The sequence below is a fragment of the Typopeltis vanoorti genome, chromosome 11 (assembly GCF_054136105.1).
Source record: "Typopeltis vanoorti isolate ZY-2024b chromosome 11, IOZ_Tvanoo_1.0, whole genome shotgun sequence".
NCBI classification, from domain to species: domain Eukaryota; kingdom Metazoa; phylum Arthropoda; class Arachnida; order Uropygi; family Thelyphonidae; genus Typopeltis; species Typopeltis vanoorti.
In genome coordinates this window covers 31,901,746-31,915,004 of record NC_143559.1, presented here as the reverse complement: position 1 = coordinate 31,915,004, position 13,259 = coordinate 31,901,746, and the positions used below count along the sequence as shown (strand labels likewise).

General features: G+C 34.4%; 1 protein-coding gene across 4 annotated transcripts in view; it reads left to right on the top strand.

Annotated features, from left to right (window-relative positions):
* Positions 1–11,059, top strand: part of spn-A (RAD51 recombinase homolog spn-A) — a 100,648-nt gene extending 89,589 nt beyond the window's left edge. For all 4 annotated transcript variants that reach the window (XM_090401009.1, XM_090401010.1, XM_090401007.1 and 1 more), the window contains exon 10: positions 10,796–11,059. In XM_090401009.1, coding sequence (XP_090257135.1) covers positions 10,796–10,919 — 124 coding nt within the window. In that variant the 3' untranslated portion in view covers positions 10,920–11,059. The remainder of the gene's footprint in view (positions 1–10,795) is intronic.
* The last annotated feature ends 2,200 nt before the right edge of the window (positions 11,060–13,259 follow it).

The following is a 13,259-nucleotide window of genomic DNA, read 5'->3' as shown; positions in this document are numbered from 1 at the left end:
AAACTCTTGACCAAAGACTAGAGACCGCAGATATGAGAGTCCTGAGAAAGATTAGAGGCGTGAACAGATGGCATCAATGGCAATATCATATTAAAAATAAGGATATTAGGAAAGAACTTGACATTGTCAGCATCCAGGAATGCGTTAGCAGAGCTAATCTCAGATGGTATGGTCACTTAAATAGAATGGGAGAGGAAAGATTAGCAAAACAAGTGTTCTCTGCCAGGTTGGCAGGAAAACGACCCAGAGGAAGACCAAGATATAGGTGGATTGATACGGTACAAAGTGCCTTAGACGATAGAAATATAAGATCTGATAATGTTGGAGTCTTGACAAGTAACAGACTGATTTGGAGGAAAATTGTAGATAGGAAGTTAGTAATGATGTAATTTTTTCATGTAGTACTGTCATATCCTGTACACCCCTTGAGGGTACATGGCAGGAATTTGATGATGATGATATATATATATATATATATATATATATATATATGGTAATCCCACTTACTAAAAGCTACCCTATAGCACATTTTAATCCTGTGGATGGGTTGAGGTTTAGGATAATCCAGAAACCTTGTTCTGTAAATAAAACTTGGAAAATTTTTTTAGTCACTTTATTCTTTCAATAAGTAAAGGGATTGTGGTCTTTTGCTAGCCAGCGAAAATCATTAACCACCTCAAGGCATTTACAAACATTTATGTTACATTAGGATTCAAACCAAGGTTTGAAAAGTGGAAGTGCTCATCCACCTAGGCCAGCTGGATTGACAGTGCTACATTGGAATTGCTTTCCTCCAGTGTGATACTGCACAGGTCTCGTGAGGTGTACTGAAAAGATTTACCCTTACCATATATCCCCAACTTGGCTCATCTACTTCAATTCATCTGAAATTGAAAGACTGTTTAGCAGGTGAGGTCAAGACAACAGCAAGGGTGTGGTCCCATCAAGATGCTGGGAGGGTTTTTCATTCTACAAACAGACAAACTGGTTGGAGAACATATACAATTAGCAGACATAATACATTGGTCTCATAGCTAAAGTTGATTTAACCATAATTCTAATCAAACCATTCATTCTATCAACAGTATATGAATTTTAATCTCAACAGATTTGGTGTGAATTCAGAGGTGATTGTTTAGAAAATAATTGTATAAAATTACATAATAAAATTCAATGAAATTGTCCTAGTTTTATCTCACTGTGATATGTAATCCCTTTACGGGGAGGGGATTACTTTTCATCACACCCTCTTAAATCTTTATTATAAGGCTGTGGAAGAAAAATCTTCAAAAACAAAGCTTTCTTTTTCTTTAGATTAATTGTTCACACACACACACACACACACCTACACCTTGGATCTTGACAGACAAACAGAAGCAGTGGCAGGGTCAAGTTGCAGCTGATCTTTCTGCAAATACAGAGGTGTGGCAATTTAATTCCTGGAATGCACCTGTAAAAAACCTTTTATAGTTCGGAACTATACGTTATTGGCTACTTTCACTTTCAAAGTAGTCCCCTTGCATTTATACACTGGTTTAGACGGTGTTCCCATTTTTGGAAACAAGCCTGGAACTCTTTCCAAAATACTCGAGTTCCTTTAATCACATTATGCTGGATATCGGCGATGTCAGAAAATCTTGGTCCTTTTAGGACAGTCTTTAATTTTGGAAATCAGCCAGAAATCATAATTTCTGGCTGATTCCTAATTCGGTAATAGATTTCTTGACCAGAAACTCTCTCACAATGAGTGCACTATGGCTTGGCACATTGTCGTGATGCACTTGTCGAGCCACAATTCAGGTCTTTTTCTCTTAACAGAATCGTGTAATCTTTTCAACACATCTAAATAGCATTGTTTGACCGTTTGCCCCTGTTCAATGAATTCATAGTGAACTATCCTCTTGTGATCAAAGAAACACACCAGCATGGTCGTGAACTGCGAACCTGACATTCGTGCTTTTTTCGGACATGTCGAAGTCGGGGTTTTCCACTGCATGCTCTAGCATTTTGTTTTTGGGATCGTACTGGAAGCAGCAGGTTTCGTCACCCTTAATTACTCTTGGAAACATGCTTATTTGCAGAAAGATCAGTTGCAACTTGAAGCTGCCGTTGCTTCTGTTAAAATTACCATGAGTGTTTCTCGATTCATTTGCAGTTCATCAGCCATTAATCACACATTTAATCATCTGTCAGACCGTACCAAATCTCAGACTCTGTTTACATTTACATCCATCATTTTTGTTTTTGGCTACCCACTTCTGGAGTAGTTGTTCACATTTTCTTGCCCACCTTTGAATCTCTTATGCCACTCCAAGACACTTGACTTTTTCAGAGCATTCACACCATATGCCACTTTCAACAACTCTAACGTTTCAGTAGCAGCTTTGCTGATTTTCACACAAAATTTGATGTTAACACGCTACTCCAGATTTCTACCACACATTTTTACACCAAAGTTTACACACAGATCTCTATTATTTTTGCAATAGTCAACTAGCAAATGGCTCTATCAGCTTGAGGTTTATGCATGCATTAGTTTACAAACATGATTACTCACATGACCAACCAAATCACCACATGGGTGACACTGCATGGTCATTCTTGGAATTAAAAATTCACACGTGTGTATTTCAGTGGCGTCATGTGCCCATTTCGGTTGGGTACTGTCATTTATGCAACCCGTGCTACAAAATTCACAGTCATGTGCCCATTTCGGTTGGGTACTGTCATTTATGCAACCCGTGCTACAAAATTCACATCAGTTTGACTGTATGGTTGCATTTTTCTTGATGTATGAAAGTTTAAGAGTGCATAGTGCATCGGCACTCATCTAAATTGGTCCAATGAAATTAATTGTGACCAAATCTGCAATAGAGTGTAGGAGGAATGTGTTTGTTTTAAGATAAAATATAATAGAAAACAATCATGAAGAAGAATGCTATATTTGCTTGGTAGATTTGAATTACTCAAAGGTGTAAATATAATAGTAAATTTGGAAGAGGAGGATGAGGCTTACCTCCTTTGACTACAATCATACCATCTGCAAAATCTCTGGCAAAAAACAGGACATTCAGTAGATTGTCAACACTGTTTCCCATTATAAAGTTATAAATTATTTATAGAAAATTATATATTAAAAACATGTCTCTATCGGTGTCACAGATGAAACTCAGAAAACAAAAACAACAACTTAGGACAATGTTCAGTTGGATTGGTTGACACAATGTCTGTATTTGTGACCACACACCCAGGATATTAACGTGAATGTGTTACAATGTTTACAGGTTGAAAGGTGTCCTCTTCATGAAGCATTAGTATATTGTGCTTAATTTTAGGAATCACACGAAGCCAGGAAATAATTAGGGATCTTTAATAGGAATAAATGCAAAAATATAACATTGGCGATATTGCTATTATGTGGGTATGCACTGCACACCTAACACACCCAGTATATATTTTATTATTATTATTATTACGTGACACCTCCAGGAAGTCCATAGACTCATCGAGGGAGAGCACTTGCTCTACAACTCTGTCTCCACCACTCAATCCACCAACTACAATGAACTTCAACTACACCATCGTCATCTACTGCCCACCACCACTAGTATTTTCAAAGAACAATCGCAAACATCTATGCCCACAGTGGGATTCAAATCTGCAGCCTTTTGGCTGGAGAGCAGATACTGACCACTCGGCAAACCAGACCGGCAAATATACCCCACTATATATATATATATATATATATATATATATATATATATATTTGTGTGTGTTGAAATATGTATATGACAAAATACAAAAAAAAAAGGAGAAAATCGGATATCAAGGTCAGGATTAGTATTTGTCTGCTATGTATCTCACATTAGACTTATAAGGAGGTGGTAAGGTTTCTGTAAAAATAATCATAATAAAAATTCTGAATATTTTTACGTATTGCTTATGTTAGTATGGTTATTAGTTTTGTTTTCATAACACGCATTGTCGGCACTTGCGATGTGCCCGTTATGGAAATTGTTTTGTTAAAAGTGATATGTAAAACAGTTAAAAATTTAATGTACTTACCGGATTTGATTAGTTGTGTTACTTTAAACAAAGTTATTATGGTTTGAAATATTAAGTTTTGTGTTTTATGAAGACATTCTCTTGTCGCTAACGGAGACAACGTGTCAGCCATTATACAGTACTTAGTTTATCGCTTGCCAAGGAGTGCGCATGCTCGCGGAGAAGTTTGATGAGCGATTGACAGCTGACAAGAAAGCGTCCGGTATCTGAGTAACGGCTGTAAACAAGAGAGCGTTCGGAAGGAATTGAGAACACAGGCCGGCAGATATTTAGGTTCAGAGGAACTTAAGCTTTTTATGTGACAGTCGGAGAAAAATTAATAGTATATTCTGAAAAAAGAATCGTGGAACTATTAAGTTTTATTGTGGATAAATAAAAGAAAATATTGCTATATGCGTTTTAAACGGAATATTGGAGGAAACACTAATTGAAAGATTAATAGTAGATTCCGAAAAGGGAATCTTAGAACTGTGTTTTTTAAAGTGGAAGAGTTAAGACTGTCAATAAGCATTAGTGAATAAAAGAAGAAATTGCTATCTACGTTCTAAAGGAATGTTCGAGAAAACTCTGATTAGGAAGATTAAGGACGCCGGATCTAACTATTATTTCTACTAAAAAGAGACAGAATTGAGTTAGGAAGAATTCTTGTATGCTACATAAGTGATGAGAAAGGATTCTGTAAAAATGAAGAATAGAGTCATATATCTATTGAAAAGGGCCTTGACAGAGAAAGAAGAAACTGGCTATGAACATTTTATGATTGTGCAAACAAAGTGTTTAGTCTAGTCTTAAGTGTAAGTTTATTTTTAAAAGGCCTTGGATCCAATTAATTTGTAGTTAGTTATGTAATATTTGTTTGAAGTGTATATATATATATATATATATATATATATATATATTGTTTTTGTTATATGAAATGTGTTTATTTTGTATTTTGGTCTTGAGTCAGTGATTAATTGGATTCTGAAAGAAAGAGTTAAGATCATTGCACCAATTGGAGTGAACCCTTGTGCATATAATAACATATAGGTGCACTCGGAATTAAAAAAATAATTGTTAGAAACAGAGATCATCTCTATGGTAGGATTAAATATTAAGATAAATATGAATATCCTCAAATAAAAATCCACCAATTATTAACATTCAACAGTATTAATAGTATTTGTCTGCTATGTATCTCACATTAGACTCATAAGGAGGTGGTAAGGTTTCCATCTTGGAACCTTATGTACTTGTTCTCCCACCCAAATCTGTTGCAAAATAGGTACACCAAATGGAGAGTGCACAGTCAAAAGACATAATATACTGACTTTATGAAATTAATTGCCATTGCTCTAATTCAAAACAATTCATTGACAGATTTGTTGAATCAAAGATGAGATTTCTTCTAGTACAATCTGAGGATACCAGCACCTGAACAGACAGAACATGGAGATTATTTAGTATGCTACAGTGAGGTGAAATGAGCTGATCCGATATACAGCCAAATAGTTTGCTCTAAAACATTCTTTTGTCATTCTAGAATATGAAATTAAATTGCACAAGAATGAGCACTTTTATATAATCCTTATGTCTCCAGCACATTCATAATCATTAAATTCTTGATATATCTTCAAGGGGGGTGTACAGGATACTGTGATAGCAACAGGGAGAAAGAAGGAATCTTTGGCAATTTCTTGAATAAATGGAGATTGTATTTATTGGAAAAGGCAGCTGATCCTGTTCTTATTATGATTAGAGGAGATTGGAGGGATGGTGCTGACCAGTTCACTGAAGTCAGCACCCCTAGAAAAAAGAAGGAAGGAAAAAAAAAATTTGCAAAATAGTTATGCCAAATGGAGAGTGCACAGTCAAAAGACATAATATACTTACTTTATGAAATTAATTGCAATGAGAACATCCATGAGAAATTGATTAGCATAAGTTTGAAGAGGGGAAAGTATCTGTTACGTATATTGCTTGCTCTCTTCTGGTTAGTAGCATAAAGCATTCTTAGAACGGTTTTTGGTATAACATTACAAATATAAAAGAATATTTTTGTGAGGTTGGACAGTTTTGAAATTTATAAAGTGTTAGGTGTTGGCAAAAATCTTGGTGTTTTGAAGGAAAGAAGACAACAAGATTTTGGAGGTTGTGGATTTAATGTGTTTGTGTGCCATGATAAGCTAGGTGTGTAAAGTCAATCCATGAACAGGAAGCTGATCTTACTAAAGATTGTAACATTATTTAAAAGGGTGTGTGTTGTTGTGGGGAGGCAGTAAGATCTTTGTTCTGGAAAATAGGACAAGACTGTTTTGAAAGCAGTAAAATTCTCTAATTATCTTTACTCAGTTAAGAATGACAAGATCAGTGTTTCAGACATTGGTTATGGAAGATCTTTAAGCTTGAATAATTTAAGTGCATCACCATCATCAAATTCCTGCCATGTGCCTTCAAGGGGTGTACAGGATATGATAGTACTACATGAAAAATTTACATCATTACTAACTTCCTATCTACAATTTTCCTCCAAAACAGTCTGTTACTTGTCAAGACTCCAACATTATCAGATCTTATATTTCTATCATCTAAGGCACTTTGTACAGTATCAATCCACCTATATCTTGGTCTTTCTCTGGGTCGTTTTCCTGACAACCTGGCAGAGAACACTTGTTTCGCTAATCTTTCCTCGCCCATTCTATTTAAGTGACCATACCACCTGAGATTAGCTCTGCTAACACATTTCTGGATGCTGACAATGTCAAGTTCTTTCCTAATATCCTCGTTTTTAATATGATATTGCCATTGATGCCATCTGTTCATGCCTCTAATCTTTCTCAGGACTCTCATATCTGCAGTCTCTAGTCTTTGGTCAAGTGTTTTACTTCTGACCCAGCTCTCAGATCCATAAGTTAAAACTGGTTTGAACACTGTCCAGTATACAGCTAATTTAGTGTTCTGACTAATTTCTCTCTTATTCCATATGAATTTATTCAATTGACTTCCTACCATACCAGCTTTGTTCATTCTTTTGTATATTTCCATATTTAATTTACCATCTTCACTAAAAATTGTGCCTAAGTAGCTGAAATGTTTTACTTGTTCCACAGGTTCTCCATTCACTATGCAATTGATATTTTCAATGCTTCTGCCTATTTTCATTGTCTTTGTCTTTTTATTGCTGACCTTCATACCATATCTATTACAACAGTTATTCAATTTAATCAGAGAATCTTGCAGACTTGTAGCGGATTTATTTAGAAGTATAACGTCGTCTGCATAAAGCAAAGAGCTGACATTAACATCTCCAATTTTGATATCATGTTTAATACCACTTTCCTTCATAATGTGATCCATATAGACAATGAATAACAGAGGGGATAATGTACATCCTTGTCTCACACCAGATTTAACATTAAACCATCTTCCTGTACTTCCTTCAATTCTAACTGCTGACTTACAACTCAAATAAAGACTAAGTATTGCTTGATATAATGCCCCATTGCCACCATATAACTGCAGCGTATTGAATAGCTTCTCTCTTGGCGCCTTGTCATATGCCTTTTCCAAATCGACAAAACTTAAATACAGATTTTTGTTATATTCCCATGCTTTCTCAACTATTTGTCGTAAAGTGAAGATCTGATCCTGACAGCCTCTGTTTGTCCTGAATCCAGCTTGTTCTTCACCAAGCTTTTCTTCCACAATTCTTCTCCTGTTTCTCAAGTATACTTACATAGATCTGGCCAGGAACACTCAGTAGGGAAATACCTCTGTAATTCTCACATTCAGTTTTATTTCCCTTTTTATATATAGGTACTATGAGAGGTCTACTCCAATCATCAGGAATTCGTCCCTCTGTCCAGGCATTCTGAACTCCAATCATCAGGAATTCGTCCCTCTGTCCAGGCATTCTGAACTATGCAGTGCAGCCACTGTAAGAAAGACTTTTTTACCACCAGACTTCAGCATTTCTGGTCGAATATCATCTACTCCTGCTGCCTTTCCACATTTCAAGCCTTTGATGGCTTTTTCTACTTCAAGTATGGATATGTATTCCTGACTGCATGTCTGGTCAGTGTTTTTTACCACTGTGCTGTCATCACTGCTCGTTTCATTTAGCAGTTTTTCAAAGTAATTACTCCATACTTCAAGAATATCTTTTTCTACCGTTTTCATGTCACCTTTATCATCTCTAACTCCTTTTACAGTACTCTTTCCTCCATTCCTAAGCTTCTTCAACAACCTCCAGAATATTTTGCCACCTTCTTGATATTTATTTTCTATATTCTTGCCATAGTCCTCCTATGACTTTTGTTTAGCTAGTTTTACACAGTGTTTAGCATTCTTGCATTTGTCTCTATATTCTCTAAGAGCACAAGCTGACTTATTTGATTATATCTAACCTTTTAACATTAAAGGTTGGTTATAAACAAAGGGTATGGGTTACCATTAGAAAGACTCAGACACAGCAGTATGTGTCGGCCTGGTTGACTGAGTGGTTAGCATATCCGCTCTCCTGCCAAAGTGCTGCAGGTTGTTTGAATCCCACCGTGGGCATGTGTTTGTGAATGTCCTTGAAAATACTAGTGGTGGTAGTTGCCGTTGGTGGAGTGGTGGAGACGGAGAGTTGTAGAGTTGGTAGACTCCCTGGAGGTGTCACATAATAATAATAATACATGAGAACAAATATGAACATAATATCGCCCTTTGAAATTAGCTTGAAGCAACTGGCATTAGAGTTAAAAATATACAAATTTTGTTCATAATGAAGCAATTATGGCTGGAATTAAGAATAATTAATTCAGTATTTGTGAAGTAAATCTGTATTAAGTTTTGAGAGATTCAGCATTTTTTGGCATGTAATCTGTTTCTGTTTGCTTGACTTTTCATGATTATTGTTTAAGGTGAGTTGAAAATTGTGAGGCTGTTGGAATATACAGTCATTGATTCTTTGTTATATACATGCAGAACTTTCCTCTTTGTCTGCAAATTGTTGCCTTGTTATTCGAACACCTTCTAGGCATACTTTGGCATAATGGCAATAAGATTATTTGCTAGTTGACTTGGAAGCTTTTATTCAAAGAAAGTACTGAAGTTCTATCTCATCAGCCAAGCCTTAATCATAATTACTGCCTTACCATCCCAGAAGTTTGGGATATTGTTATACTCACTTATGTTAAATAGACTGTATTATAAATAATTATTTTCAGCCCTATAGTTTTTAACTTAACAAATTTGCGAGTACATGTACAGAGGGATTTGAATTTGGTATATATGCTATACAGTTCTGTTGTTCTTCATTCTCACTGATGTCTTACAGGCAAGATGAAATATATATTTGTAAAATAAATATAATTTTCTACCATGGTACATGTGATTTTCATCATCATAATGCTAATTACGGATATAAATGATATTGGTCTGTTCCAGTCTTATTATCCATCTAATATCCTCTTTTGAGCTCTTGTTGATGTTTAATTATTGAAACTCCTCAGATCTCACTATACAAGGAAAGTACATTATGTTACAATATACAATAAATACTTTTCATCTGTGTTTTATGAAGTATATGCAAATAAGTTTTTTCATGAATGCTTATTTTGTATACTTGGGAGCTGTTGACTTCACTCTGATTTGCCCTAATTAATAACTGCTTTTTTATAAATAAATTTTTAAAAGAATGATGCAATTTTCTTTTTTTATATGCTAATAACTAACTACTTTATTCATGGTATCTTCCTTTAATATCTACTTGCTGATGAAGGCTTCAGTAAGAGTAAATACTATCCAAGTGGTTACTCTTAATATACTGTATAAAGTAATTTACACTGGGACATATGCTTTCCATTGAAATGGACTTGAAATAACTTACTGTGGAAATGTTTTGTTATATAGACAAGTATGAAAATTATCGGAGATCATAAACAAGTGCATTCTGTACCTTACTCACAATTTTGTTAATAGAAGAAAAGTCTTGAGTCCATGAACAATTCACTCAAACGTTAATAGATATATCCTGTTCCAAAGGAGTGAATATTTGTCTAATGAATATATACCACTTGATACGAGCATCTTCTTGTTTCCTGTGCTTCTATAGTGCATTTGCAATGATGTCGTGATCCCTGCAATATATAATACACAGGGATCACGCATATACATACTCTAAAAGGTAACCATACTCTAAAAGGTATAGTAATTGAGTAGCCTTATTCAAAGTAACTGTTATTTGTGTAGACATAATACAGGTGAAAATAACATAATTTCATATATTAACAATATACTACTGTCAACCAAATGAAAGTTTAAAATATTCTATAAGTTACAAGCATAGATACCATAACCTTTTGCTAACTTTAGACAGTGACTGCATCTTGAGGGATTTGTAATAACTTACATTCTTAGTTTCACTTAAACAACTTGCATTTTGCCTATTGACAAAGAGTTTGATGTATAGTAATTCTCCCTATACGAAATTTGAATAATAATTTGAAAACAGATTATTCCAGGGATCAAAATCAAAATTTTACTTTGATAATAATGAAATTTGAAAAATTTGAATGATAATTTGAAAACAGATTATTCCAGGGATCAAAATCAAAATTTTACTTTATTTTGAATATTTATACATTCATTTTTGTTTTATTTAGCGAGAGAAATCATTCATATTCTAGTGTTATAAAAAAATAATACTCAAATGTTGTTTGTATTAAAATGTGTACGATTTTTAAATCAATATTTTCCATTCTAGACTTTATTTAAGAAAAGGAAGAGGAGAAACTCGTATCTGTAAGATTTATGATTCTCCTTGCCTCCCTGAAGCTGAAGCAATGTTTGCTATTAATACAGATGGCATTGGTGATGCCAAAGACTGAAACCTCATATAAGTGTGTGTTGATTAGCAACATGTGTATCATAAACATCTTCATAGTATAGATGCCAATCAGTAGGATTATGCCGCTCTAAAGTGTACTTTTTATACAAATAAACTTGTATGTGCAAGATTAAATATTTATTCTTAGTACAGTATATTTTTATTATATTTGGTAATAGATAAGCAATTCACGATAATCAGAATTGTGCATTTTTATAACCACTTGATCTGTTTACTTGTTATTATGCTTTACATGGAAGTCTCAAGCCCTTGCACACAGAGCTATGATAAAAATCTACGAAACCAATACCAGACCTGTGGTCATGTATGACACAGATGCATGAATAATAGTGAACTAGCTGGAAATAGCAATAAAGTAGTTTGAGAAGAAAGTATTAAGTAAGAATTTGCTTATCAGAGATGGTAACAATGGAGAATGGAAAAGAAAAAGAAGAAAACACAGAACCATATCAGAATTATAAATCACTACCATTAATGAACTAAATTGGAGCCTACAGCTTGAAATGATTGAATGAAGGTAAAAAAGCAAAAAAAAGAAACATAAATCATCTGGTAAGGGTCAAAATGTATCTCCCTCCCTAAAAAAAAATAATAAAAGAGAAAGAGACCAGAACAATAACCAGAGGCAGGGCTCCAGAAATCTATTTTCTCAACCACCGAATAAGGTATCAAAGACAAGTGGTAAATAAATTGTCAGCTTTATTCTAAATGCATTCCAAATATATTTTATTCATATAATTTGCACGTTTTTTTTTTTTTTTTTAAAAAAACCTCTCCTTCCCTGTCAAGTTATATGATTATGGATGGCTATCAACAAATTTATCGAAACAACAAAAAGATTTTATTTCCAACTCTCTGGAAATGACTTCTGGATTTGAAATCCTTAATTCATACACTACAGTGTTCCTGTTTAAAGAATTGCAAAAACATTTGAAATTGTCAGTTTCCTCTAAAAATATAATGTAAACCAGTCATCTTCACTTTCTTCTGTCTTTTTATCTCCTTTATGGTTCAGCACTTTATTTTTCTTTCTACACAAAAAGTTTTTTTCACTTGATTATACTATAAATTAAAGATGCCAAGAAATTATATTCTTGGTTTCATCCTTTATTCAAGTGTAAGTAAACAACACATGTGAAGTAATTTCATGACTGGGCTACTTGTATATAGACACCTTTTGAATACTTGTATATGGAAATAGTGGCTTCTGCATTACCTTGATATCGCTCCTGGATCTGGCTCCCACTGATGAAACTTCAATAAATGTCAAAACTGGTCTGGGTAGTGGCCCTTCCCATAATGCATAGCATTATACATGTCCTTAAGGATATGTGCATTGCATTATGGGATACTAAGGTTATTGATGTGAAGTCATTAGCCTCTATATATACAAGTAGCTCAGTTGTGAAATTACTAAATGCACAAACTTTGTTTGCTTATGCTTGGATAAAGGATGAAACCAAGAATATAATTTCTTGGCATCTTTAATTTATTCTACACAAAAGATGATGAAGAAAAACAGTTGTTAAAAACTCAATCTCCATATCTTCTTTCCCCACCATTGTCATCATTGCCATAACATAACTGATAACATTGCATAGCATTATACATGTCTGCAAGGAGATGTGCTTTGCATTATGGGAGATACTGAAACAAGGAGTGATGAGAGCTTGGTCCAGCTTTGCTATGAGTTGCCTCAGTCCTGAACTACTTCAGGTGCAAACTTTGTTTGCTTACATTTGGGTAAAGGATTAAACTAAATTTATTATAGTCTAACCAAGTAGAAAATAAACTTCCAACATCTTTCTCTAAATCCAGAGTAAATTAATAATAAGGTGGTACACCTTTTGGCAACTCGTATAAGTAAATATGACCTCTCCATTGCTTCTGCCTTAGTATCACCACTTCTGGGTCTGGCTCCTACTGACGAGACCTCAATAAAGGTCGAAACCGGTCTGGGTAGTGGCCCTTCCCTTAATGCATAGCATTATACATGTCCGCAAGGAGATGTGCTTTGCATTATGGGAGATATTGAGACAAGGAGTGATGAGAACTTGGTCCACCTTTCCTACGAGTTGCCTCAGTCCTGAACTACTTCGGGCGCAAACTTTGTTTGCCTACACTTGGGTAAAGGATTAAACTAAATTTATTATAACTGATAACATTTTAAAAGTTTTTCTTTATCTATGAAAGACTTTGTAGAGATCTTTGTTCATTGAGCTATGAAATAAGGATGAATCTTTAATATTTGCAATTTCTATCTGTTTAACATTAATCAAAAAAAGAGGCAAAAGTTCTATTTTCACAATCTGTTATCAAG